A 27780-nucleotide genomic window follows, 5' to 3' on the forward strand; every position below is an offset into this window, starting at 1 on the left:
AGCAGTGATTGGAATGAATATATATGTACAAAAGCTGCTGTAAAATAAAAAATAAGTTATGAACATAAGTTTTATTTTCCAACATCCGTACAGTAGTGTGCTTCATTAATGATTCAATGGAATTAATCAGTCTTACATTTTTCAAATAAAACATGAATTTCCACAAAAAATTGGTTTCCGCAATTATTGGCACCCCTGGTTTAATACTTTGTGCAAATACCTCTGGCAAAGATAACAGCCATGACTCTTCTTTTTTTGTAATTTGTGATAAGGTTATTGAACTAATGGATTTTTGACCATTCCTTGGTTGGACCCCCCTTCTTCAGTTTAGACCACAGGTTATTGATGGGACTTAAGTCTGGAGACTGAGGTGGCCATTGCAGAACATGGATGTTGTTTTCACTTACTATTTATGTGTAGATGTACGTTTGGAGTCATTGTCATGCTGGACAATCTATCTACGACCATGTCTCAGCTTCCTTGGAGAGGCAAGCAGAGTTTCTGCCGAGATTGGCTGGTACTTTGTTTAATTAGTTCTGCCACTGATCTTAAATAGTGCCCTTGGACCACTGGAAAAAAAAAACCCTTCAAAATATAAATTACCCACCTTCATATTTGACAGTAGGTATGGGTACTTCTCCTTGTATGCATTCCTTTTTTGCCACCAAATAAGTCAATTTTGTTTTAATCTGACCATAGCACTCTCTTCCAGTCAAAATGAAGTAAGGGGTCTTTGTGCCACCATTCCAAAGAGTTTGTTGGCATGGAGGTGCCATTTTATGGTTCTTTTTGAGACTTGGCAACCCCAAGATGCAACCAATCTCAAACTGTTACCCTTGGGTTACTAATGGCCTTCCTCAACACCTTCTTTACTGTCCGTGGAGATAATGTGCACTTGTGTACTTCTCCTGTCAATTTGCACCCCATTCTATATGTTTTATGCCTTTTAATTATTGCCCGTACAGTGCTAAGTGGTATGTTTAACCGACTGTCTTTTTTTTTTGTTCCCATTACCAGACTTGTGATGGTCAATTACCATCTGTCTTCTGAATTGACAGTTCTTCGGCTTTTCCCATGCTGATGATTGACAAAGCAATCTTTCACACTCATTTTTATACTCCAGTGAAACAGGAAGTGCTGGAATGACACAATATAGTTCCTTTAAACTGAGAGTTAATATAATCAATTTCACTTTCATTTTATTTACAATAATTGTTATGGGAGCCAGGAATTTCAGCACCTGTGGTTTTCAGAAAAAATGAGATTACTAAATAAAAAACATTGAAACATGAGAGTGAAGTATTGAAATAAAAGTATATCGTTTGAACATAGAACATTATAATAATTATTATATGCTGCCTTTTTCATCCATTTTTATTAAGGGTGCCAATAATTCTGGAGCCCACTGTACTTCCTCAACAAACGTGGGTATGAACTCACCAATGGAATTCCTTGATGTGCCTCCAAAACACATAGTGTGCTGATCCATTCCCATTATTTTGTCAGTCTCACTTTCAAATAGTCAAAAAGATCAAGCTCGAAATCTTCGAATCCATTCAGTCTAATTTGATGCTAGTGTTATTCTCCAAATACAAATGTCCCTCATCTATATACAATTTACTCAAGAACATTATTGAAAACAAAAAGCAGATTTATTTTATACTAAAAACAACTGTAAATGTAATGTCTTTCATAGTCTGAAAGTGAATGGCCGTGATGATGGCAAATTAAATGCAAACTATTATTTCATTTCAGATCTCCATTAGATGCTTGTTCTGTCATATTTCCATTCATAGTGTGACTGTGTGTACAATGTGGCAGGACTGCATTGTGTCCATTTCATACTGTATTCTGCACACACTTTAAATAGCAAGGCCAGTATCTGTGTTTTGTATATGCAACTGAAACTGATGCATGTGCACAGAATCATAGATATCCTTTTCCTGGAGCTGTGGAAGAGGTTAAAGTGGCATGGAGAGCTCCAGCATCCTCCTGTGTCCGTCACTGCTCCATCGCAGTGCCACTGTTGCTGAGTGCTGTGGCACTGGACTACAATTTTGAGCACAAAGAGAAATTGAGAGGGCGTCCATCATGGTATTTGATGCAAGCTGAATTAAAAGACTGGTCATGTGCGGCTTCCTTTCCTTGCATGTGACAGGGAGCATCTGTCACTCACAGCTCTGTCGCCGGTCCACCGCTCCTTCCACTGTGCTTCGCAGGCCGTCTTGCTTCATTTAAAATATTCCACGTTTCCACTCCCGTCGCTGCCTCAGTCAAACTCTGTGTCTGTCACCGCCAGGCGCTCCCTCCCTTTCTCCCTCCCGTGCCAGTCTGATCAAGTAGCGGCTGGCCTGCTGCAGGTCCCACTGGTGCTGGGAGAGGATGCTTCTGCACTCTTCACGGGAGCACATGCTCATGAAATACAGCTGCTCCGTCTGAGAGAGGGACGCAGGGAGGACGTGTGGAAGGGAGTTTCCATGGGGTGGGATTAGGCAGAGGCAGGGGGGACAAGAAATGGCATGGGCAAGGAGAGAGAATCACAGAGGATATCAGTTTGATCATTCAATAAGAGAGAGCTACAGGGTTTAGGATGCCCAGGCATTTTAGATTTCCTTGCTCATTGTTCATATTCATTAGTGCTTTACTGAGGTCACATATCTACTCACTAGTCTGGGAATGATGTTAGCCCAGTCTGGTAGCGCTATTACTCATTTTAATCAAGTGAACACACAGCTAGGCTATAGGGGTTGGAGCAGAGGCCAATGACTGACAGACGTAACTGACAGTGGATACCTTTAGCTGCTGCTCAGCCCTGAATGGATTCCAGTCATTACGTCGAAGCGCATTCTGAACTTCCTCAATGGTCACACCGTGTACCGCCTCCTGAACCTGGAAAACCACACGATTGGAACTCAGCACCATAGGAAAATCACAAACGTAGTGCAGCTTGTAAACCCATACACACAGTACAGTACAGTGCACTTCTTTTGCAGTTATATAAGCTTCATCAAACAGAGAGCATCCGTATTCCACACATCACAAAGAATGTTACAATACAATGCTTCATACATTTACCTGTGCAATCATTGCTGTCCTGTCATTCTGCACTTGAGGTGGGTATCTCTCTCGCTCCCTGTCCCTCTCCTTTTCTCGGTCTCTCTCCCTCTCCCTGTCCTTCCCCTTCTCCCCAGAGTCATCCAGCTGGGGTGTGGATCGGGCTATGTGGGTCATCTTGGCCAGGTTGCTAACCCACATAGCCTGCTGTTGCTGTGGCTGTGGAGGCCACGAGCCGAGGCCAAAGTTTACAGCAGGCTTGCGCTCCCGCATTTGCACCTGGGGTATAGGCCGTTTGATATTTGGCGGCGGGGGGCGGGGAGGTGGCCCAAAGCTTGCATCGCTAAACCGCCTTGGGTCCTGGTGGGCTGGGTGTCTAGGACCAGGTCTACGGTTATCCGTCCTGCCTAATCCACTTGGATTCTCAGGCTGGGCTCCACCAAGAACTGACTCCAAACTTCGAGAAAGGCCTGAAGACAACAGAACATTCAAAAACAGCCCTTATCAGTAATCCTATATTCCTATATTCATATTTTTTATTGACAACTTATTATGCAGCAATGTTTTTTCTTTAAATAAGAATGAACCAATAAGAGCATAAAAAAACATCCATTTGCATTGATTTCAAATAGATTTCATCATTGTATTCAGTATCAGAACGAGTTCTGGTTACTCCTGACCTGCCATTTTCCGTAGGTTGGAACTCTCCTTCTCTCTGGGAGCTCCTGCAGTCCTCCAGTTTGTGGTCCTACAAAGTGTACACACATAAACAAACCCCCATTCATTCAGCATAGTGAGGTTACACAGTTTTTTTATGTAAAATTTATTTAGAGATTATTGTGAAATTAAGTCACATTTACCATGAGGCTGCCTCCAAAAAACAGAGTACGAAGGGCCAGATTTACATACATGAAACTCGCAGGACAAAATGCGGTCTGACAAGGGTATACTGGTGCGGTCGCATTCTGCCTGACATTAACATCTTATTCAAGAAGGCTATAGCTCATTACGCAATCAATGAATGGGACTGCATTTTGTGAATGAGGCAGATCTTAAACGGCGCAGATAAAACACCTGTTTGATGCACTGAATATGTTCACTGCATGTAGCGATATCCATGTATCTGATGCCAAGTAAAAGCATATCCAGCACAGGACAAAATATATATATATTTCAGCCCAGAAGCACAATTATTTTCTAGGACAAACACCCAGCCTTAATTATAGCTTGGCTGCTTTAATTATTAATAGTATTCATATAATTATTAATATCATTAATGAATATTTTATATGAATACTTAAAATAAAATATTCTCTGGGAGTTGGAAATTTTTGTTGCAAAGGTTATTTCAGTGCATCTTCAGAAACCTATACCTGTGTCTGTCTCACTTGAGAAATTTCATACACAATTCGACCCTTGTTAATTGCATGAACTTTAGTAAATTCATGTTTCCTGGGCAGAAGGCATCACACATGCGCCTGAAAATGGTTGTGAAATGCTTAGTACATCTGGCCCAAAGTACCACAACAACAATACAGAGCCCAGGTCATATAACGACTGATGAGAAAGAGTGACCTACTTGTCCAGACGGCCAGGCATCCCCCAGCTGCGGTCAGGGTGGATATCTCCATGACTGAGGTGCTGCAGACTGTTCCTCAAGGGAGTTGAGATGAAAATGGTGCCAGGGGCGGTGGCGGTGGCAGGAGCAGGGGCTGGAAGCGAGGGTGCAGCTATGCTGGCGGGAAACAAGCCCACACTCAGAGTCCTCTGATTCTGGCCTCTCCATTCAGACAGCTCCAGACTGTAGGGAACCAAACACAAAAAGTTTACAAATATGGCTGAGAGTGGGCTGCCCTGTCCAACTTGGTTCAATAGCCCACTCCTAAAATTCTATTCTAATTCCTAAAATGCTAATGGCTTACAATGAGCAAAACAATGAAAAGGTGATACTACACTATGGAAGTACTCTCCTAATAAAAATAATGATAAAAATCCCCATGGAAAGCACTTCAGGAGACTACTTCCTTGTTCATCTACCGTCTTCTGCATTTCATTATTATGTGCTTTTGCACTGCTCATCACCATAGAAATGAACCCATTGCTAGCTCATCAATTAAGATATCGGAAATGAATAGTGACTAATGTTTTGCCAAATAAACCAAACTACTGTATGAGTATCGTATGCAACGAGGCATAATTTTCTATTATTAGCAACCAAAATGACTGAGCGAGCCTTCAATGTTCATTAGGGTTGTTGACAAGTTTTCAGTTGAGTCTGCACTTCTTGCACCAGTCCCTCTAGATATGAGAATGTTATATGCTAGGAATGTAATGCAATAAAATACATGTGCACATGGTGAATCTATTCATTTAACATGTACACCACAGAAGTGTGTGGTGTACTGTATGAATGGCACTGGAGGCAGAGACAAGCAATTTTGAAGAAATCATTGTCCTTTATGTTCACTTAAAAATGTAGATGGCATAAATGATCCACAATGGTGAAAAATAAGGTGTAAACTAAGAGATGTTAACAAATAGCCATGTGAAGGAAGTCTGAAACCAAGCATCCAAATATCAGAGCGAGTAAAATGTAAAAGATGATTCTCTGTCCCTCAGTTTTGTCAACTTTGAACGTCCATACAATGTCAATGAACAACTTTAAACATAGGATTGTGTTATGGTTTTGATTTTTTTAACAATTGGCAATCCTTCCAGATTTTTTAATTCGGCAACTGGAGCTTGTGCTTGAACTGGAGGCATGTTGACTTCCTTAAATAATGAATGTAGCAGTTATTAAAACCATCAAGACGTGAAGGCTGAAACAACCCATCCATACCCTTGACCTCAAGCATTTGTTTTCTCTCCACATATTCTTAGGGGTTTAAGGAGGTTAGAGCATGTGCAGTTCTATTGGCTTTCAGGACTAGATAAGATGATCCCTACCACCATTCTGGTCTGAATTTCAGGTGCAACACGGTCCCTTTTCACCTTGCTTTACAAGCATTACAAAAATGGGGGAAACAATACAAGGATTAGATTTAGGGTTGGAGTGAAAACCTTTAGGATGACAGGTATCCAGGAGCAGGATTTGGCAGTCCTGAAGTAGACCAACTCTATAATGCTCTTCAGATGAGGAACTGCAGTCAGTGGGAGGACACAGACCGTTTATGCCTCCTATTGCCTTATCCCTCTTTCTCACCCATGATCTATGACAGTCACAGTGTCATTGGTCTGTAAGGTCAGTTTCCGTGGTTCAGAAAAGTCCCTCAAGACACGAACCTCCATTGGCTGGGCCTATCAAAAGACAAAAATGGAAAACATGTCATAATATTTATGTGATTAAGATTTGGGGTAGAGATGAAGCCATTGCTTTAGTACTGAAAATAGACAGCCACAGAGTATACTGTCGGTCAGAGAAACTCAAATCTGGACCTTTGGGTTAGTGGTACTGCTGGTTTTTATTGTTCCCCTCTAATCAGGACTGATTTAAATCTGGGGCACCAGGTGAGTCAGTTATTTGGCCAATCAGTGGCATTAATCATTCAGTCAGGTCGCAGACAAAACCTGCAGTATCCCCAGGTCAGGTTGCAGTAGCCCTGTGGTAGGTACTGACAGATTAATTAAAAAGTGGTGTGGTTTGGCTCATGATGTAACTATTTAATATCATACTAAATAATATCATACATTATAATTGATCCTGGATAAGTGGGTCTGCTGCATGACAATAATTAACAAGATGACTACCATTAAGCCAATGTTTATGATCGTCATTGCCTTTGTTAATTATTACCCACTCATGCATCATTCTCAAGAAGGGGGTCAGAATAACATAATTTACAATAAGAACAACAACAAGCTAATGAATGTGCTGGTCATTGTAGCTTCCATAAATTAATAAAGTCTTATTTCTATAAAGGTTCGGAAAGCGGACTCAGAGGTGAAAAATCCAGGTCTAGAAAGTAAAAATCATTGCATTATTCTGATTACCTGGATTAGCCCAATTCTTCAGCCAGGAGGTAGAACTAATTAGTGAAATCAGCTGGCTGAGTTCATGGGTGGAAGAAAGGTGGAAGGAAGGACTTAACCCCTGCACCTTCCACCTCTGCTCAGAGGCCATAAATGCAGTGACTGAGAGAACGAGAGATTTATCAAGGAGCAGGATTGAGGCTGGCATGCTGTTTCATGCTCTGTACCTCTGCCACCATGGTGGTAAGCTGGGAGAAGGAGGGCCGGTCAGAAGCGATGGAGGCCCAGCACCGGCGCATCACAGTGTACAGCTCCTGGGGACAGTCCAGCGGCCTCTCCAAACGCTCCCCTTCTCGTTCCACACGAAACAGGATCTGAGAGGAGGGGGTGCCATGATTAATCAACAGATTACATAGACTAAGCAGAGAATAAGTATAAAGGAAAACAGTCTTTTGACTACAGACACAGGGATGGAGATGCATGTGTACACAAACAAACAAATACACACAATAATTTGCAAGCACACAAGCACATGCAGGTGCATGCACAGATACACACACACAAAGAAACACACGCATGCATACAAACACACATGCATGCACACATGCATACATGCATGCACACACAAAACAAGCACAGAGGTCGAACAATGTTAGACAGACATATTGTCAGACATGGACGGGGGTTCACCTGTCGACCAGACATCCCAAGCCATGGCTCCATACAGTAAGTGAACATCTCCCACAAAGTGACCCCAAACATCCATACATCAGAAGCGTGGGAGAAGGAGCCTACACGCAGACTTTCAGGGGCACACCTGGAGGGAAGTACAGAAAGAGCAAGACAAGCATTCTCAACAAGCTGACAATATTAACAAAAAGCAAACAGCATATGGCAAGGATCCTCATATGTGACCCTCAAATCCAATTCCTCAAACCTAATTCCTTAATTCCAGGTAATTAACTGAACAAGTAGTGCCGCTGATTGGCCAGACTGTCGTTCTCGGCAGTTGAGGACCGTGATAAGTGACAGCCCCGATCCCGGTCTCCTGCTCACCAAGCAAAAGGGATGCGTCGGTGTGCGTTCATGACGTAGTGGTCCGTGTCCTGGGTCAAGCCCCTCATCAGGCCAAAGTCCCCGATCTTCACCAGCTCCCGGGAGGCCAGCAGCACGTTCCGCGCTGCCAGGTCCCGGTGGATGAAGCGCCGGCCCTCCAGGTACTCCATTCCTGCCACAATCTGCGTGCTGAAGAGCCATAGGCGGGAGAGCGGGTACTCATTCTGGCGAGAGCGCAAGGTGTCGTAAAGGGAGCCCAGCGGTGCCAGCTCTGTTACCTGGGCAGGAGAGGTGAGAGAAGTGAGGCAGGTGAGAGGCCACAGAGCTGAGGGGAGGGGAGGATTGTAATAAAACATAGCCTGTAGCCTAGTGGCTAAGGTACATGACCCGGAAGGTTCAAGCCCTGGTGTAGTCATGAGATCTGCCCAGCTGTTGGGCCCTTGAGGAAGGTCCTTACTCCCACATTGCTCCAGGGACGATTGTCCCCTGCTTAGTATAATGAACTGCAAGTTGCTTTGGATAAAAGCATCAGCTAAATAACTGTAATGCAATGTAAAACCCACTGTACCCAGTCAGGGCTGGGTGCTACACAGAACATTGTCAGAGATAGAGATGGCTATTGTCTAAATAAAACATTGCAGCTATAGGAAGAATAAGGACTGATCGATGAGGAAAAAAACCCAAATTATGATCAAAAGATGCTCAGTCCAGGTCAGTAAATTAGTACAGTTTATATATTATTTCATACTCCAACATAGATCCATGAAATGGTGTTGGATTTAAAGCTGAAGATTACGCTAAGTGTTTCCATATGAAAGCAGACCTGCTCATAATTTGACAGTCTGACCTATCAATGAATGGAATCGGTTGGCCAATGGTGGAAAGTCTTTGTTGCAAAAAGGATACAAAAATGTACAAAACAGGATGGAATACAAACAGTTGGAAATCATTGGTTTATTTTCAACAATAATTTTTTTAAAGCAGTGTTACCATCTTGAGGGGCTGTGTGAGCACCACTCCATAAAGACGGATAATGTTGGGGTGGTCCAGTGACTGCATAGTGGTTGCCTCCTGGAGAAAATCTGTAAGCGTGTCCATCTGTCTGCTTCTCAGTGACTTCACAGCCACAGGCAGCTGGCCGACGCATGGTGGGAAGTGGCAAACACAGAAGAGGATAGGGAGGGAGGGAATGAAAAGGAAAAGGTAGTTTAACAAAATGAGGGAGGAAGAGGCCATTGGAATAAACTGGGATAGGGAAGAGTTAAGATTAGCTTATAGCTGAGCTAAAATACAGTATAATGCTCCCACACACTGTATAACCAGAAACATGAAAGGTTTCACCATGTAGAAATTACAGCAGTGATTATACATAGTCCCCCCCAATTCAGGGCACCATAATGTTTTGGACACTGGTGTTTGTAATTAATCAGGTTTAATTGCTTCCTTAATGAAAGTATAAGAGCTCTCAGCACCTAGTCTACCTTTGGAAACTATTTTTTGTGGTTTATCAACATGAGGACCAATGATCGATGAAGTTGTGCCAATGATAAGTGCCAATCGGTAAGATTTTTGCATTATAACATTGTTACAAGACCATTGTAAACCCCTTCCTATCATTGAAAAGGGCTCACTGACTCACCTTCTGCCTGTGTTTATAGTCCTTAAATTCGGGTTTCAAAATATACAGTTGACGGACTAACACACTGTACCAAAACATTGTATAGCAGAAGACTAAAGGAACAGAAATACAGAGGCGACACTGCAAGATGCAAACCACTGGTTAGCCAATAAGTTCTTAAGAGTAACCACGGTTCTGGAGGGTCTTGAGGACAGATGAAGATGAACTTATATTAGAGTGATGACAAGAGCAAAGTATGGAGGAGAGAAGGAACTGCCCTAGATCTAATGCATCCCACCTCATCAATGAAACATGGTGGTGGAGGTGTTATGGCCTGGGCATGTATGGCTGCTGAAAGTACTGGTTTATCATTGATGATATAACTGCTGATGGTAGTAGAAAAATGAATTGTGTATAGACACATCTGCTCAGGTTCAAGTAATTGCCTCAAAACTAATTGGCCGGCGGTTCATTCTACAGCAAGACAATGATCCCAATCATACTGCTAAAGCAACAAAGGAGTTTTAATGGCTAAAACTGGTCAATTCTTCAGTGGCCAAGTTAATCGCCTGATTTGAACCCAATTGAGCATGCCTTTCATATGCTGAAGAGAAAACTTAAGGGGACTAGCCCCCGAGACAAGCATGAACTAAAGATAGCTGCAATACAGGTCTGGCATAGCATCACCAGAGAAGACACCCAGCAACTGGTGATGTCCATGAATCGCAGACTTCAACCAGTCATTGCATGCAAAGTATATGCAACAAAATATTAAACATGACTCGTTTACATAACATGGGTGTGTCCCAATCATTATGGTGCCCTGAAATGGGGGGACTGTGTGCAAACACTGCTGTAATTTCTACATGGTGAAACTAAAATGTATAAAAATGGCCTTTATTAAAATCTTTAACCACATATAAGTTTTTTTATTACAAATCTGAAATTGTGGAGAACAGAGAAAAAAAAATAAAGGATGGGTCTGTGTCCCAAACATTATGGAGGGCACTGTATATGAATGCTATTTTCATGGACTGCTACACCCTTATCTTTCAGTAATTGTTACACCCCTGTAGATGTCCTGCACTCACCACACGTCCAGTTGGGGTCTGCCACTCCCCTTTCCATACCACTCCAAAAGACCCGGAGCCAAGTTTTTCCCCCAGGAGTAGCTCTGTGTCCTGGATAAGACAGGTGAGGGACCGCCCGGTCTCTTGTCCCTGCCCTGTCCCACTCCATTGGTCACCTCCACTCTACAGAAGCAACATGCAAACAGTGACTATTGCTTGATAATACCCAGTTCATGATTCCCCACAGACCAAGCCCCTCTTTTACTAGGACTCTAGGGCTAATCTGTGTAAATAGTACCTATAGTTAGCATTTACAATTGGCACTCTTGAGGCTTGTCAGAGACCAGACGGCAAGATTCCCACCAGGGCAGTGATGCTGATGATGATGATGATGATGACAAAAATATGAAGACGTTTCCTTGAAAAAGAGTCATGCAGTAGTCGTGTTCCCAAGAAAGATGCTATTAATGTAGTATAAGGAACAGATTGCATTTTCCTTATTTAAAAATAATGCAGCCTTCCCACAGTCCACAATAGATGTGTGACAAACAGTGTAAATTTTAGCTAGGGGCCCATGAGACAAGTGTGCTGTCTAGGTAAAGAGAAACATAATCATTAAAGAGTGACAATGCCAATATCTGAAATGGTATGCCTTTAAAGTGGTCATTGTCACAAGTAATTTTTCAATGCACAGAAATGTTTTTAAAAATCCCAAACAGAGAAATAAGAAACATAACAGAAACAGTTTTTTTTTATAGCGTAAAATATTGAGCAATGGTAAATCGTATACCTTCGGCATCCATGATCTTGGTCGAATCTTATACCGTTTGACTGCATCCCATAGTCTTCTCTGACCTGCACACACATCCAAAGATCGGCAGCATACGCACATCCAGATTAGTGAGGTGCTGGACTGAAAAGCCCGGAAATGAAAAGAAGGAAGCCCACACACCGATATGCTCCTTACACATCTTTATTATCAGGACTAAACCGAAGATCCACTGGGATGGAAACTTTGTCCATAATAAAGGTGTGTAGCATATCAGTGTGTGGGCTTCCTTCTATACATTTATGCACACACATCCACCCATTACACCAACAATCATCTCAGCTCCTTTGTATTTATTTTTCCAAAAATCCAATACGGTTCATATATTTTCTCATACGTCATCTACATTTCTTAAAGATTGTAACCAAGACACCCCATCATCTACATTTCTTAAAGATTGTAACCAAGACACCCCAGGGCTGTTGTTAGGTACAATATAAAGCATTTTATAATTAATATTAATTCTCACTGTTATACAGCTCAGCAAATAACCCCAGCACAGTGACAGCAATACCTCACTTCTCATTGCCTCTCATATTCTAAATTAATGGCTCATGTTAATGCTGGATATATTGCTAAATCTGAAACAGTTTGTGAACATTTAGGACCAAACTGCATTGTACCATCAGTTATGGACCTGGTGAACCAAGGCAATTATACAAAGTCTGGGGTTGATATATCCAGATGCTAGCTGACACCAAATAGTCTAGCAGCTACCGTGGACAGGCAGGGAAATGCACTGTTTGTCTCCCCACATTACAGAGAAAAGGCACTTACCAGGTTTCCCAATGCCGATCTGTTCCAGGTCAGCATCCTTCACATAGGCAAAGTGTTCTATACGTGTCACATTCAGATTGTCCCTCACACGGTGGTAGAACCGCTCTAACTGGACCTCTGCCAGGAGTTGGTACAGCCACTGTGTGTCCTGGTCCATCAGCATTACACAGCCAGGCACCACATGACTGAAAACAGAGGATAGGAGAATGAGGGTAAGGGGTCGTCCACCAGCCATTAAAAGCTGAAGAAGTATGTTTACACTGTTCCTGTAGTGTGCATTTCAAATTAATTATCAAATCCCAACCACTGCTGAAGCACTGAAGATCTCAGAACATCTTTAAAGTTGAACTTTTCCAGTACTTTACAACCCTTCTCAACACTGGATTTGTACATGAATAAGTAAGATTGTTCAGAAAACTTGTATGCTTGGTTGCAAGTATCTGAAGGAGGAATTTATTCCGATGCTTGTGTGTTTATTTTCCTCCTGTTTTGGAGAAAGCATTTTAGCTGCAACGCTGCAACCCGTAACTGCTTGTTACTTGCCAAATGTGAATGATCTGTGGACATACTACACTACCATCTTATGAGTGAGCAGAGTTACACATTTGTTAAAATTTAATTTACTTACATAATTAAATCTACTTACACCAGACTCACATGAGCTAGGAACCAAATTGTTAATGTACTACGGAATTATCTGCCAACTAAGCTAACCCTGAACACTGAGTTTATATATACAAATTTCATTCAAAAAGGCAAATCTGAAACTTTATTCCCACAGTAAAATAGGAAATCAAAAGGTAATTAAGCAGACCATACTTAACATGCACCCAAAACAGAAAAAGAGGAGGAATGGGGAGAGAAACAGATAGAACAGGGGCATTTTGGAGCTAAATACAGTACAGTTTCCAAATGAAATTGAGGCATACTGAAAGGTGATAATGGGGGAACGATCTAAAAGCAATGAGCAACATTAAATTGCACAACCATCACATTTATTATTCAGCACTAGCTCTATCCATAGATAATTATGCAAAGTGAAATACCATAGAATAACTACAATAACAACAACTACAATATTTCGTTATTTTGATTAACTACATCACTTGGAAGCAAAAATAAGTAAATGATCCTGACTTCCTGCAGTCAAACTGAAGAGTTGCTGGTTAGGTAAATGGCACAGAATTAATGGTATTTGTGATATTCACATTTATCTGTGCAAGACTATGTCAGTGATAACATCAGCATTCACTGCATCATCAGCAGGAAGTGAGAGGAAGGGCTTCTACATTCCTCAGTCAGCTAGTCACACAAACACATTTATGTTCCCACATAACACTTGTTTTTTTCATAATTACTGTGAGACAAGGCCAAATACTACCTTCTAGCTGTCGCACACAAATAACGGAGACATTTGGACTTGTCTAGGCAGGAAAGGTTATGAAACATATAGACAAAGACTACACCCAAACCCACACCCATTCAATGAGCAGAGCGTACTTCAATCCATTCCCATAGCAATGTCAACTGATATTGCTGTGCTTTGCTTACTGAGCACACTTCTCTTTACATAATCACCCACAATAATGTACTCTAATTAAAATACAAATACATTTGAATAAATATTAGAGCAAATGTGCTCATAATTCTGCACTGATGTTACAGTATGGTCTCTTTATGTGTTTTTAATGAGAAAGGTCATAGGAGAAGGGCCAGACTGGTCGAAGCTTACAGACAGGTGACGGTAACACAAATATCCTGCATTACAAGAGTGGTATGCAGAAGATTATCAATGAACACACAACCCATCAAACCTCTAAGTGGATAGGCTACAGCAGCATCAGACATATAAAGTCTAATAAATACCTAATATTATGCTCACTGACTGTACATAATAAAAGCAAATATTAAGAATAGTGTGTGATGTCCATAGCATATAGGTTTACAGAACTAAATGATAATGATTGTCAAATACACCCTCTGGGAAGTGCTGAATTCAGAAGAATCACTTCATACGAAAAAGGTAAGGCAATTAACTATTATGCAGTGTATATACATTAATACAGTGTTCATGGGTATCAATGGTGGGGTGAGTACTACTACTAGGATGTACTACTACTAGGATGAATGAAACATGTATTTCTGTGAATACTTGAGGGGGGTCAACTGTAATACCAAATTAGCTGACTGCTGGAATATTTCTCATTTCAAGAACTATATCCAAAATGACTCACCAGTAAAGTTTTTAATGTGCGAAAATGTGAGTACAGTCTCAGAAATAAAGGTGCAGTGGAGGTACATTTTTGCACCATTAAAGTACAATCCTATTCTATTTGGGTACTCATTTAAAAAAAAATACTAAAATAAATTTTACCTGCGAGAGAGAGACAATGTACCCATCTCAATTCAGTTGAAATGCCTACATTTCCCCCAACGGCGATTAGTGTTTCAATGAGTGAATAAGCAGAGGCTAAAACTAAAAAATAATCCTGTAGTCTTACACATATTCCTTGGAAACAGAAGCAAATATTATCGAATGTTTAGGGCGGTTCGCTTTGAAATAAAATTTGACATTAAAATCAATTACTAAATCTGGCAAACCTATCTAACTACGGTTGCTAACTTCTTTCTCTTGTGTCGATACTTTTCTGCTGGGACGTGGCCAACTTACCAATACTTGACAAAACAAACGACAGCTCGGTTCCCAGTGGTTTCTCTTCTCTTCTCTCGACACGTCTTTCTCCAAAATCAAACGATCGAATAATGTATTTTACGTAAACAATAAAAACATAAAGTTCATTTATACCGCCTTACGGCTTGCCTTCCCGGACATGCTTCCATTCGGACTCCCGCCTTCATTTAACTTGCATTTATTTTCAGGATCATGGCATTGGTGGAGTTTTAGCTTCTAATTCTGATGATTCATTCGTCTTCTGTGTTTCGCTTTTCAAAAGAAATCTCCATGAAACCAAATTCCAAACTTTTGTTGTAGCCTACTACCCTCTCAACCTCCTCCCTCCTCCCCCGCCTCGCTATGCTTCCACCTGAACTCTTATCAGCACGTTAAGGTGTGTAGGCCTACATGTGTTGACTTCAGTTTCTCACAGAATGAAGGAATAGGAACTAGTCCTTGTCATAAAATATATTACACTGAAATAAAGAAAATAGCCTGCTACATTTTTTTTCTCTTCTGAATATGGGAATGCATTTACGAAGACATAGGCAGAAGGTAATTCAAGTTATACAGGATATGCTTTAAATATTTTTGTAACAGTTTTATGCAATATATTATTATTTGTATTATTATTACAATTATTACAATTATTTGTATGTGAGAGGAACATGGTATTTGTGGGTGTTTTGCAGGAGTGTACGAATCATGAGTCTGAGAGTATATGAGTTTATATATGTTACATCTATATGTATTTATCTTTGATTGATGTAATGGCCAACAGTTAAGTTTGTTAAAAACAAAGTTCTATATGCTCTATACCTCTATTGCCTTGTTTAACCTGTCTAACTAGATTATCTCTGTATACAGTACAAGGAAACTCATGAATGTGAACAATCTCTCTCTGTACTGAATACTTCCTGGTACAGAGTCTGTCAGAGGCTGATCCTCCTTCCTGGGTTACACAATGCTGGGCCACTGCAAGATAACAGCATTTTCCTGAATAGAAGGCAGATTTTGCATTAAAACAAGAATAATGTGATAACAATACAGCAGGATAAACAAAATAATTGTTTTATAAAACAGACCAGGGGTGTCAAATCTTATCCGAAAAGGGCCGGTGTGGGTGCAAGCTTTTGCTTTAGCCCAGCACTATGACACATGAATCAACAGATTAACTAACCCAGAAATCCTGGACTTCGATAAGTAGAATCGAGTGTTGGGGCTATAACAAAAACCTGCACTCACACCAAGCCTTTTCACACCCCTGCAATAGACTTTCCTGGTGACTACAGAACTTAATTTGTAGTGACTGATGGGACTGTTTATGCCACTGCATTGATGTCTTTTGATTGTACTCTCTGTCTTTTCTGTAAGTTTTTGAGGTGGGATATTTTGAGCCTTTTTTTTTTTTCTTGATTTGACTTTGTATTACACAATTTTAGTTTTGTAATCAAACATTTCACATATGGTTAAAGTGCAGATTTCCAACTGTTATTAAAGCGCATTTTTATACACTTTGGTCTGAGATACTCAAACCATCTTGTCTGGCACCAACAATCATTCCTCTGTCAATGTGACTTAGATCACATTTCGTCCCCAATTCTGACATTTGGTCTGAAAAACAACAGAACCTCTTGGCCATGTCTGCATGATTTTATGCATTTAGTTGCTGCCACATGATTGGCTGATTAAATATTTGCATTGACAAGCTGGTGTACATGTCTATGTAATAAAGTGGTCACTGAGTGTATGTGCAGTGCAGTCCATAAGTATTTGGACAGTGGTACAATTTCTGTTCTTTTGGCTCTGTACTCCAATACATTTCTGAACTATTCTCTATATGTCTGACATATCGGGTCCAGATCTTAAAAAAAAACTTTTCTATGTGCAGGCCCTCAAATTATTGAATGTTTCAGTACCAGGACTACACAGTTGCCACCATCAAGCCATGATACTTACTAATGGATTATTTGTAATTCTTTCTGTTTTATTCCTGATATGTTTATTGATTGACCAGTTTTGATATGACTGACAGTGAGTTCATGAGGAGACTGGTTTTAATAATAGTAGGGGGTTCCATTCATGATGAGACCCCAAAGTTGTTTTTCCAACAACCAAACCAAAACCAGAAAAATAAAACCAGGGAACAGAACTTTTGTTTTTCTGACTGTGCTATGACAATATGTGATAAGACAGTATTATTCATTTTGATTATATCATCATTCAACATATGGGGAGCAGCAAGATTCAGACTTTGGCTTATGTGTAACCTCTGCTGTAAAATCCAGCTATGCCAGCTGGACCAGCTTGAAAATGGAGCTGGCCAAGCTGGTTATAAACTGGTCTAGCTTGGTATGAGCTGGCCAACCAATCTACCTGCTGTCTGAACTGGTAGCTGCTACCAAAACATAGCTTGAGCTGGTGAAACCATGTCAAGCTGGAAACTGGTTTGAACTGGTAAACTAGCTACCAATTCAAAACCTAGCTTCAGCTGTTTTTTTCAGCAGGGACTAAATTTTAAATTAAATGTAGTACCCTTGCCTTTGAACATTTGTATTGTTATTTGATCTTCGTGGTGACCACTGGTGAGTAAAACTATGATGAAGAACTGAACCCATTCTGCCAGAAAGATGATAGATACATCATACTACCGTAGTTATAATGTCTACCATCAAGACGTTCGATTGCGAAAACCGCCGAAATCGTCCGTATTGTGATGACATCATCAGCGAGACGAGGCGGAAGGTGGTTGCTTTCGTTTTAAAGACGCGCCGGTTTCCATTGAATGAGGCAGAATTTGAAGTAGGATTTATTTTTGGTTTGCGTTTGTAAATCGTTTGAAAAACGTCAGAAAATAAACTGAGCTGGAAACCCTCAGTACTGACTAAAATCTACAGTGTAAGGGTGAGTGCGAGGTTTTGTGAATGCGACACGCATAAGTCACTGGAATCAAAGGCCGAGCGGTGTCCGTATTTCGTGAATGTAACGTTATGCTAACCAACAATTTGGCAACTAGTTAGCTGCACTGCACAACCCCCATGTGAATTTTACAAAACCAACATTCATTAAAAAGAAACACAAAAAGACTAGTTGATAGATACCATTAAATATGAAGTCTCATGTAACGTGAGTCTTGGTGTCTACTAACCCAGGCGAGGCTGGTTTGCGTTCTTGTACTGTAGAACGTCAACGTAGCAAGCTAACCAGCTGACAATCTTAACTGAAAGCTACAATTTCCATGGATGTCCAGAAAACATTACCGAATGTCGGTTAAATATATTGTTGGTCTATTTCACCAGCGACTTTGCTAGAGTTATCTACACGCGTTTAATTCGTACTACGCTACGTAGCCGGGACCATAACGAGCATTCTCCCCTATGACACTTTAATTGAGTGAAAGGTGGTAACCTCAGGTTAGCTTGCCAGCTTCAATTGTCAACGTTAGTGAATTTAATCTGCAGTAGCGATGCTCCCTAGACGCGAAGCCTCTAACCTAAATTCGCTTCGTGGTCATTTATATCAGTCCAGTTAACTATCATGCGAGCTACCAACCGCTAGCAGGTTATCCATTTAACTACATCAAATCGTCTTGTTCCCTAAATAGGGAAATTACATACTTGATTATTGCATGGTCTACAATGAACTAGTATGCCATGCATGAAGTTGTCCTACTAGTGCAAGATCAATTTCAAAAGAAGAAGCTAATCCACTGAAGCAGTGCATTAACTTTCGATATATGGGGTCAGTTTCACAGACACAGATTCAGCCAAGTCCTAGACTAAATTACACTTTGAATGGTACAAAACGCAATTCAGTCCAGGACTAAGATTAATATGTGTCTGTGAAACAGATCCACAATAATTTAAAGACTAGGGATAAAAAAGGTTTAGTCCATGGTCATATTACTGATGGAAAAATACACAAAAGGATAACTGCATCATATAAAATCTGTTTGTAAAGGTTTTGGATAAAGCGGTTTATTCCCGAGATAAAGCTCTGGCACTTTCTTTTTATTAATGGGCTAGTTAACCAAAATTAAATAATATAGTATGTGTGTTTAGTTGTCTGAAGACATGTGGCAGTTTTCTAGCCTTCACATTTTCTCTATTTACTTGATCTCTGCCAAGGTTGGTGGAGGGCTGACACAGGTAGTGGGGTGCACGTGGACCATGAGAGATAGTGGCAGCAGCCCGGCACAGAATCGCTGGCAGAGTGAACAGGCTCTGGCTGGGGACCAGGAAGGCAGTGGAAGAGGGGGCATGGCAGGAAGGCATCTCATAGACACCTCTTCAACTCACCATGCCCCCAGTACAATGCACCTCAAACTAGGCCATCAGTCCAGAAGTTGGGGAGCAGAATTTATGGACCAGGAGGAAGAGGGTGGTGATGACGCAGACGTAGATTATCAAAGTTGCAGCTGGGAAGAAGAAGTGGATATGGAGTGGGGAGCTCTGCAGTCATTGCAACTGCAGCGGCAGCCGCAGCAACAGGTCGGACATGAAACCAGGGACGTGCCTGATAGCTCTGCGGCATCACCGCTCCGTGTGCTCAGGCCTTTTAGACTGAGGCACTGGCGAAAGGACCGGACTCTGAGCCTGCGATGCCACTTGGCCCGCCACTGGAAGACCTGGCGGCAGCGGGCCCAGAGGGTGGGAATTTTGGTGCACAGGCTGCCAAGGATGTTGCGCCATTACAGAATGTCTGGACGACGACAGCATCAGAACCGCAAGCTTCGCGGCGCCCGGTCAGGAGAAGAACTTCTGAAAGGAGCGCCCATTGCTCTGCAGAGGGGAGTCAAGACAGGTGAGGCTGGGTTAAATGCTGCCAGTGCACTGAGCCGCATACACATGCAAGTGCAAATTTGGCTTGCATTTTTGAAAATGTAAAACATTTACTGTACTTTACTGTAAACTGCTTTTAGTTTTTCACATCATTCTCTGCAAATTCTAGAGTCTGTTGTGTGTGAACATCCAAGGAGACCAGCAGTCTCTGAGATATTCAAACCACCCTGTCTGGCACCAACAATCATTCCACAGTCAAAGTCACTTAGATCATATTTCTTCCTCATTCTGACATATGGTCTAAAAAACAGCTGAACCTCTTCTTCTTCTCTTCTTCTGTGGAGTTAATGGCTTCCCTGGAGACTTCCGGATTGGTCAAGTGCTTGGAATTAGAGGAAACGACTCAATCCCAGAAGCCTGTGCTGATGGCCTTGCTGTCCCACGGGACAATTCCATATCCAAGAGCATACAGAATGCCCTGACTGACGAACAGTTGACCTGTGTGCAAGGTAATGATGATACTGTTCTTATGCATATGACTGCCATCTAAAACTGAATTGGCTCCCCTTTCACAGTTTTTACAATGTGGTTTATTTTACATTAGTTATCTGTGCTCAACTCTCTGTTCTGTATCAAGTGTTTTCTGAAAATTTAGGATGCTAAAAATGTCAATTTCAGTTAGAAAAATGAGTTCATGATTCAATCTTGAATGACCCTGGGCTTATGTGTATGTAAGTGGAGACCAGATGAATGTCCCTTTTGTGTTGTCCTCCCAGGGATACTGGACGAGTCCTTGCAGCAGTATGGCAGTCTTATCCCCATCCATGTAGATGAGGTGGTGGAAAAGCTGCAGGACATCTTCAGTGAAAGCTTCTCTCAGCCACACAGGTCTGACATTTGCCAGGCCTATTTCTAATAGGGCTGTTCTTTTTATATTCTAATATGCTTTTGAATGGCCATAAATACCATTGAGGACACTGGTCCTATCCTCTGTTTTTTGTTTCTTTTTGCTCCCCAGATAACATGCATGACAGGAAGCTCCCACCTGTTGGCCTATTTCATCATTATCATTCATGCATTAATACAATTTTGACTTTTTACAATAAAAATTTTAATATATGATGCTGTTTTTTAAAAAGAATATTAAAATAAAATGTTTGATCCAATTGACAACCCTAATCTCTGATAGTCTTTCCAGTCCTTTTCCAAGCTCTACTGATACTTTCGAAACAGATCAATGTGCAACAGTACCCAACTTAGTTTTGATGTCAATTCTGTTCCTGTTTCTCCTGTACTACACATGTTCAGCTTTGCTAGTTTTATGCATAAGTCACAATTTTGAGTACAAATCATATCAAGCTTTATTTCAGATGTAGTACTTTTGTTGAACAACCTGAACTGCCATACAAAACATGTAACCCTGTAGGTATCATTTGACTTTGGCTCCTGGGTGGCATGTCAGGCTATTGCGCTCAGTTAGTGAAGTGAAGCACTCTACAGTCCAGAACAAGCCAAGACTGTGACTTGTCATGTGGGTGTGTGTAGCCCTGGGAGGAAGAGATATCGTCAGCATTGTATCCCCTGCCTCTTTATCGGTTATGCAGTTGGGTATTTGTGACCTGCCTGTCAGTTGTTTAGACCTCCAGCGACATCACGGCAGTGACTTAAGTGGAAACAGTGTCTCCACAGCTCAGTTGAGCACCTGCTGTCTATCTGTGCCAATTGGACAAACATTAATGGTGCACCCTAAAGTTAAGTATGTCTGTGTAGTAACCCCCCCAAATACACCAAAAAGCCGAAGTATCTGAGAGGCGAAGGAAACACGTGTAGTCGCTACTGGAACAGGGTTATTAAATGTTTTCTCGTTTATCCATACATAATCCCGTTTATCCCTACATTTGTCTCAGCTAGTAGTTTAAAAATACTGTCTGGGTTGAAACAGTTTTGTGTTGTGTCTTGTGCCCCACAGGAAGGCAGTGGTGCAGCACACAATCCTTCAGCGGTTGTCAAGCACTGCCATGGTGCGTGGGTTCCATGTAAACTACAAGCGCCACGTCCTCACAATGGACGATCTCAGCACTCTTTATGGACAGAACTGGCTCAATGACCAGGTGCATTATTGCCTTTTACACAGATATTCCAACATATGAATAGTCATAATTGCTATATAGTAATAATATGTATAACTTAGGATATGGGCAATTTCACGGTAAAGAAATGATGCTCGGAGGCTAAATAAAGTGTGTGCAAAAATAAGAATTAGAATAAAAAATTGGAAGTTTAATTGTAGTCCGCACAGATGACACAGGTCTGACATGGATGAAAACGTATCACGTCGAGGTCACCAATTGTAGGACCCCCCCCAAATACACCAAAAAAGTGGAAGTATCTGAGAGGTGAAGGAAATGTGTGTAGTCTTACCAGGTTCTACTGGAACAGGGTTAATTAGATGTTAATTCCACGTTTCCTCTATATATCCAGACAAACAAAAAATCATCAAATAAAGACTTGCAAGACAGCAGTAACAAGAATAGTCCTGCTGATGTTATGTCTATATGTCTAACAAACCTGGTTACCCTTTGTTGCACAGCTGGATGCCAACTCACAGATAACTTGCATTACCTGTGGTTTATTTCTCAAGATCTTTATTCAGCAACCAGTGTATTACACCACCAATGACACCAAACTATTTCCCACAGCATGAGCTATCTAAAGACACTAAGCACTGTATGTGGTATTTCAGTGAAATACAGTAGTATATCAACTTAAAACAGTTCTGTGAGCATTCCACTAAGGTGGCAGAATTGCGCAGAGGCAGCACAATGATGGGTGCAATACTGTATTGATGAGCACTGACAAGCACTAAAATTAGTTGCCTACTGTATCTGATGACAATATTTCCTTTTTATGTTCAAAACAATGTGTTGTACATATAGCAGCAAATGAATAGCATGGGAGCCTTTTCAGCAAGACCCAGTGAGGTTCATACAGCTGAGCCCTGCTGTTCCGGCAGTGTGGAGAGGAAGTTATTGCATTCTCTGTGTTTAATCTGGTGCTGCACTTGCTTTTGTCAGGTCATGAATATGTATGGGGATCTGGTGATGGACTCTGTGCCTGACAAGGTAAGATGAAAGGCTTCCACTGGACATTTGCTTATGATACGCGTAAGATAAACAAAATATCCTTCCCTTTAACAGCCATAAGCTGTGTGAACACTTTCCACGTCCTCATTGTTTTGGTGTTTGTGGCTGTGTTTGAATGAGTGAATGAGTACTGTGAGTAGTGGTGGGATGTTACACAGGGTGAGACGAGGACAGAGACCTTCAGCCTGTTTTCCCATAGTCCTGCACTTTTGTTATGACACTCTGCTCATACACTTTCATGGTGGGAACCTCATGTTGTGTTTCAGTGCATTGTTTTTCAGGCTGTTGAGAGGACCTTCATCTAGCACTTTGCTTTTTGTTGTATCGTATTAACAAATTCAAAGGGGGCATTGTTCAGTCATTCTGTCCTTCTCTCATTAGTTATTTTCCTGACTTTTAACATTGGCAGTGACACATGAAAGGCATCCTTATTCGACTTAATGTTTGTGTGAGCTGACGGTGGGATGAAGAGTTTGTAGCGATGGACACAAACACACACACATTGAGCATCCCAAATAAAAACATGATGATTTAGATCTTTTTAAATTAGCACTGTATCCAGACTATCAGACCTGATCATAGGAATTCAAAAGGACAGATCCAGCACATAATTTAAACTATTTGTTTGGTTAATGGATGAGATTCACATTTCCCTGTGTGTGTGTTTTTTTTTTTTTTACACCAATTATTGCCGTAGCTAAACTATGGAGGAGATTAAATTGACCCATAAACCATGACAATTGTGTTAAGCTTGATTATTCAGGCCAGTGTACAGTTCATAGGGTTTATCTATGGGGAGAATCACTCTTCGTGCATGTGCAACTTAGAAATTAGTTTTGTTTTTTCCCTTTGTCTCTCAGGTTCATTTTTTCAATAGCTTCTTTTATGACAAATTGAGGACAAAAGGTTACGATGGGGTCAAACGTTGGACAAAAAACGTAAGAAAGATTGATCTTTATTGTTGTTTTTTTAACTTTCAACCATTGATGAAAATAGTCATGATTATTTTATTATTATTTGTGTATTGTATTTATTTTGTTGGTCATATAAAAACAATTTTCAGTTTTTCTGTTGTTCGAAAATTGAATAGCTCTTACAGCCGCGACTAGAACCATAACCACACTAGATAATTGCGCCAAATAACAGTTTGGCAATGGACAGTACGCTGGAAATCTCAGGAACTGATATCTCAGATATATGGGCTTGAACACTATGAGAGTTTGAGTTTTGGAATAACAGTTAGTCCCACAGGGATTAATGTTAGGACCTATGCTCTTCCTAATTTACAAAAATTACTTTTGAGAAGGATATTAGTAGAAAAATACTTATATTACTGATGACACAACTCAAGTCTGTTGGAAAGCTACTGGAATAACATTTTAAAATATTGAATGTGCTTAATTTGGTCCAAGTCTGTTAGGATCTAGCAATACATTGTGTTGTAGAATTAAATAAGGCCAACCGGATATTGTCATATTGCAATAAGTATTGAGTATAGATCAGAATGCTCGTAGAGAAGCATAAATAATGGAAATTCAATTGCTTTTGAGTATGAAATTTAGATTTTGAGAGGGAAGTTGTGAGAAAACAAACCTAAAATACTTACTCTCTTCAGGTTTAGGAATAGCAGATCATTGTATTCATTGTATTATATTTTTAAAAGGGATTTTACAACTGATTTTTTTTTTTAATACGGAATTGTCAAAGCATGGAACAGGATCCTAGGTGCAAGTACTTACTGTATATTAGGCAGGATGTAAGTGTAGCAGTTAAGGCTACTGTTAATAAAGTTAATATTAACATGTTTATTGTTTCTTTACATTCTTCCTCTAGGTCAACATCTTCCAGAAGGATCTGTTGCTGATTCCCATTCATTTAGAAGTGCACTGGTCACTGGTTTGCGTGGACATCCCACACCGAGCTATTACATATTTTGACTCCCAACGCACCCTCAACCGTCGCTGCCCCAAGGTGAAATGTGCTTGGGTTTTCAAGTTCAGCTTAAATAGGTCTCATTTACTGTCATATTATTAAAGAAACAAATCACCACACTCAATTAAATTATCTGCAGTAGATGAAATCTAACCAAATTTAGCTAGTTGTTTTTAGTTCCCATCAAACATTTTGCCAGCATCTCATAAACTCTAGACAAAGACTTTGTAATGAGCCACGGGGGCTTAATGTGGAAGGTATATTATCACTTTTAAGTTATAATTTTTGCATTCAAAATTGTTCTCCCATTTTTCTCTTTTTCTTTTTACCTTTTTATTTCATACATTTTAATAAAAAATCTTTTAAAAACATACTCTCTTTGGCAAAGTAACAAAGAAATACAGTAATTCTCACCTATATCATCAACATAAAACTGCCAAGTAGGTTATTAAACTTATTACTGTCCTGGCTATTTCTGTAGTTATTGTAAATATACTGTTTTGGGTTCAATTATCCCTTTAACAGTTATCCAAATTCCATGTATTTTTTCAGCATATTGCAAAGTACCTCCAGGCTGAGGCTGTCAAGAAAGAGCAGCGAGACTTTCTTACAGGGTGGAAAGGCTTTTTCAAAATGGTAAGAATGTCAAATGTGGTGTGGTCACTATACACTAGACCAACATAGACTGCCAGTGTTTCTGTGTGCATGTGCATTGTGAATATCTGACTGAAAGAAGGTTCTGAGCATTTGTTTATACAGCATGCTGTGAACAGAGAAAATGGCTCAACTATTTCTGAATTGACCTCAGGTGTATAAGTTTGTTGAGCCCGGGTTGTGTCACATGACCACATTGTCTTTTTGTTCGTTTCAGAATGTAGCCAGGCAGAACAATGACAGTGACTGTGGAGCTTTTGTTCTCCAGGTGGGTCCGATACTGTAGTATAATCACTGTCCTTCCCTTTACTCTTGACAATGTGCAGCCCAGAATACATTGTTTCAAAATCTTAACTTCCCAACATGTTTATTAAGTGTAGTTGACTATGCTTATCTCACAGTGTGGTATCCATCCCTTAGACATATTTGACATTTGACCTGTCTCACAAAAGCAAACTGAAGTACTTATCCCCCCTCTTTCTTTATCTCTATGTCTTGGAACTCTCGCTATGTTACCTTGTCATTTCCCTTTTATGCTGGTCTTCTGTACCCTTCATACCCTCTCTCCCTGCTTCTGTTTTCCAGTTCTGCAAGTGCCTGGCATTGGGGCAGCCATTCAGCTTTGGCCAGCAAGACATGCCCCAGCTGAGGAGACTTATGTACAAAGAACTATGTCGCTGCAAGCTGTCGCCGTGACATCGGGCAAATTAGTGGGGTAGTGCGAGAGAGGCCACCCACTTCTCTTCTTTCACCATCCAGAACTCTTCATGCAGTGGACATTTTTTCTCCCCTTGTAATTTATCTTCCAGCTCTGCTTTTTTATTTTGTGGGTTTTTTTTTTTTTGGACCAATTCTGACTGAGGCCAGCTGGAGAAAGCATAACATAATACACATTTGGACTATGGATCTCTGTACTGACTGGCCAAATGAAGGCATGCTAGGACAGTAATTGCCAATTCTGTTTTCATGGCCGTAACTGGTAAGCTGTGCTTATTGAAAAAGTTAAGGAGGGGGATGGTAATTGTTATTCTTTGAATAAATAATGGACGGTGTCAGTTATAGTATATATTTTTAAACTATGGTTACTGTGTTCTAGGTATTAATGTTGCTGGGGGTGGATGGATATAGCTTATTATAGGGATACTCAAACTTGGCCCTCAAGGTCAGCACCTCTGATTTTCACTTCTGCCTGATAGTCCACAGTTCAATAATGTCAGTGATTGGCCAGAGATAACACTCTTGGTGTGTCGGGTTTAAATCAGTCCCTCGTTAGAGGGGAGGAATGGAGACTGTGGGTCAATTCAGTTGCTTGTTTTTCACCTCCTCCTTCCTTTCCTTGCCTCTTTTCCTTGCTCCTAGCTCCACCCATCAGGGAGCCATGGAAAGGAAGCCAGAAAAGGAGGTGAAGACAGAGGAATCAAGAGCATGAATTGGCTAAATGGAATGTCCTTGCTCCTTCATATGTCAGTTTGAAGCAACGTCAGTTACAGACGTGGCAGATGGGTGGCAGATGGGGAGAGGTGGTTCCACATCATTTCACAAAGGATGCATTTGTGTTTTCCTGCTCAAGAAATCTTGGGGGCCTCTTAGCTTCTGGCCTCTAGCTCCTTGAAGGAACATATAAAGGATTGGAATTTCCTTAAAGATGGCAGACCATGATCGATTTACAGGTCATGCAAGTAACAAAGAGGAAGGATGTGGCAGATAAGCAATTGGAATGAGCCACAGCAATACTACTGTACTTATTGCCAGTGTGGTGTTTGAGTATCTCTCACTTAATGGAACAAAGTCAGCTGTTTTATATATAAAAAATTGCATTGTGATGTCAATTACTAAAATAAACTAAAGGTTGGGACAAGAAAATAATGAAAACAAAAACTTCTCTCACCTGGTGCATTGAAATCATTCATTGTAAAATAGGGTATTTGCAGTCCACTTGACCCACATAAATATGTTTAAAGCCAGTGTACTCATCAAGACAAATAATGTTCTTAGCTACTTTTTTTAGTACATATTAAAGGCCTTATTTTGTTAATTGAGAGAATGCAGCTGTGCAAGGATTATTTGAGAGCATGGGAAGATGGTTACATGGCATTGGTTTAAGCTCTAAACCTATGTTTTTTTTTATAAGGACAGATTGCTCTGTTATTATAGCAGGACATTTCCAACGACATTTTCGAGCCAGTAAGTCCGCCTGTGATGGAATATAGTCATGCAATCTGA

The 27780-nt window shown here is 40.7% G+C and overlaps 2 protein-coding genes across 8 annotated transcripts; one reads left to right on the plus strand and one right to left on the minus strand.

Annotated features, from left to right (window-relative positions):
- Positions 1–52: 52 nt before the first annotated feature.
- tnk1 (tyrosine kinase, non-receptor, 1) lies at positions 53–15423 on the minus strand. Its single transcript, XM_061234978.1, has 14 exons — positions 15045–15423; positions 12374–12558; positions 11558–11622; positions 10789–10950; positions 9070–9213; positions 8080–8357; positions 7714–7840; positions 7251–7397; positions 6257–6351; positions 4634–4855; positions 3735–3802; positions 3076–3524; positions 2794–2889; positions 53–2435 (listed from the first exon to the last, which is right to left on the minus strand). Exons 2-14 carry the CDS (start codon positions 12534–12536, stop codon positions 2274–2276), a joined length of 2178 nt encoding a protein of 725 aa, XP_061090962.1. The 5' UTR covers positions 12537–12558; positions 15045–15423; the 3' UTR covers positions 53–2273.
- senp3b (SUMO specific peptidase 3b) lies at positions 15312–27568 on the plus strand. Of its 7 annotated transcripts, XR_009708287.1 has the most exons (12): positions 15312–15602; positions 19175–19850; positions 20173–20337; positions 20605–20716; positions 21798–21939; positions 22903–22950; positions 23832–23909; positions 24805–24942; positions 25456–25539; positions 25775–25825; positions 26143–26536; positions 26917–27568. XR_009708287.1 is itself a non-coding variant. In XM_061234979.1 (11 exons), exons 1-11 carry the CDS (start codon positions 15570–15572, stop codon positions 26251–26253), a joined length of 1638 nt encoding a protein of 545 aa, XP_061090963.1. In that variant the 5' UTR covers positions 15312–15569; the 3' UTR covers positions 26254–27568. The 7 variants fall into 7 exon arrangements, 6 of the variants coding, with proteins under 6 accessions (XP_061090963.1, XP_061090967.1, XP_061090966.1 ...); XM_061234979.1 differs by having other exon boundaries at positions 26143–27568; XM_061234983.1 differs by lacking the exon at positions 15312–15602 and adding an exon at positions 17495–17632 and having other exon boundaries at positions 26143–27568.
- Positions 27569–27780: the final 212 nt, after the last annotated feature.

The sequence above is a fragment of the Conger conger genome, chromosome 3 (assembly GCF_963514075.1).
Source record: "Conger conger chromosome 3, fConCon1.1, whole genome shotgun sequence".
Lineage (NCBI taxonomy): Eukaryota > Metazoa > Chordata > Actinopteri > Anguilliformes > Congridae > Conger > Conger conger.

Excerpts from the sequence above, each read along its gene's own strand:
- tnk1 (XM_061234978.1), bottom strand. The coding sequence starts at position 12,536 with ATGCTGATGGACCAGGACACACAGTGGCTGTACCAACTCCTGGCAGAG. Across the intron at positions 4,856-6,256 it reads GTGACTGTCATAGATCATGG|TCTGGAGCTGTCTGAATGGA; the intron begins GTGAGAAAGAGG and ends GGTTCCCTACAG. Across the intron at positions 3,803-4,633 it reads ATGCCTGGCCGTCTGGACAA|GACCACAAACTGGAGGACTG; the intron begins GTAGGTCACTCT and ends TACACTTTGTAG.
- senp3b (XM_061234979.1), top strand. The coding sequence starts at position 15,570 with ATGGGAATGCATTTACGAAGACATAGGCAGAAG. Across the intron at positions 19,851-20,172 it reads GCAGAGGGGAGTCAAGACAG|TTAATGGCTTCCCTGGAGAC; the intron begins GTGAGGCTGGGT and ends TCTTCTGTGGAG. Across the intron at positions 25,540-25,774 it reads GGAAAGGCTTTTTCAAAATG|AATGTAGCCAGGCAGAACAA; the intron begins GTAAGAATGTCA and ends TGTTCGTTTCAG.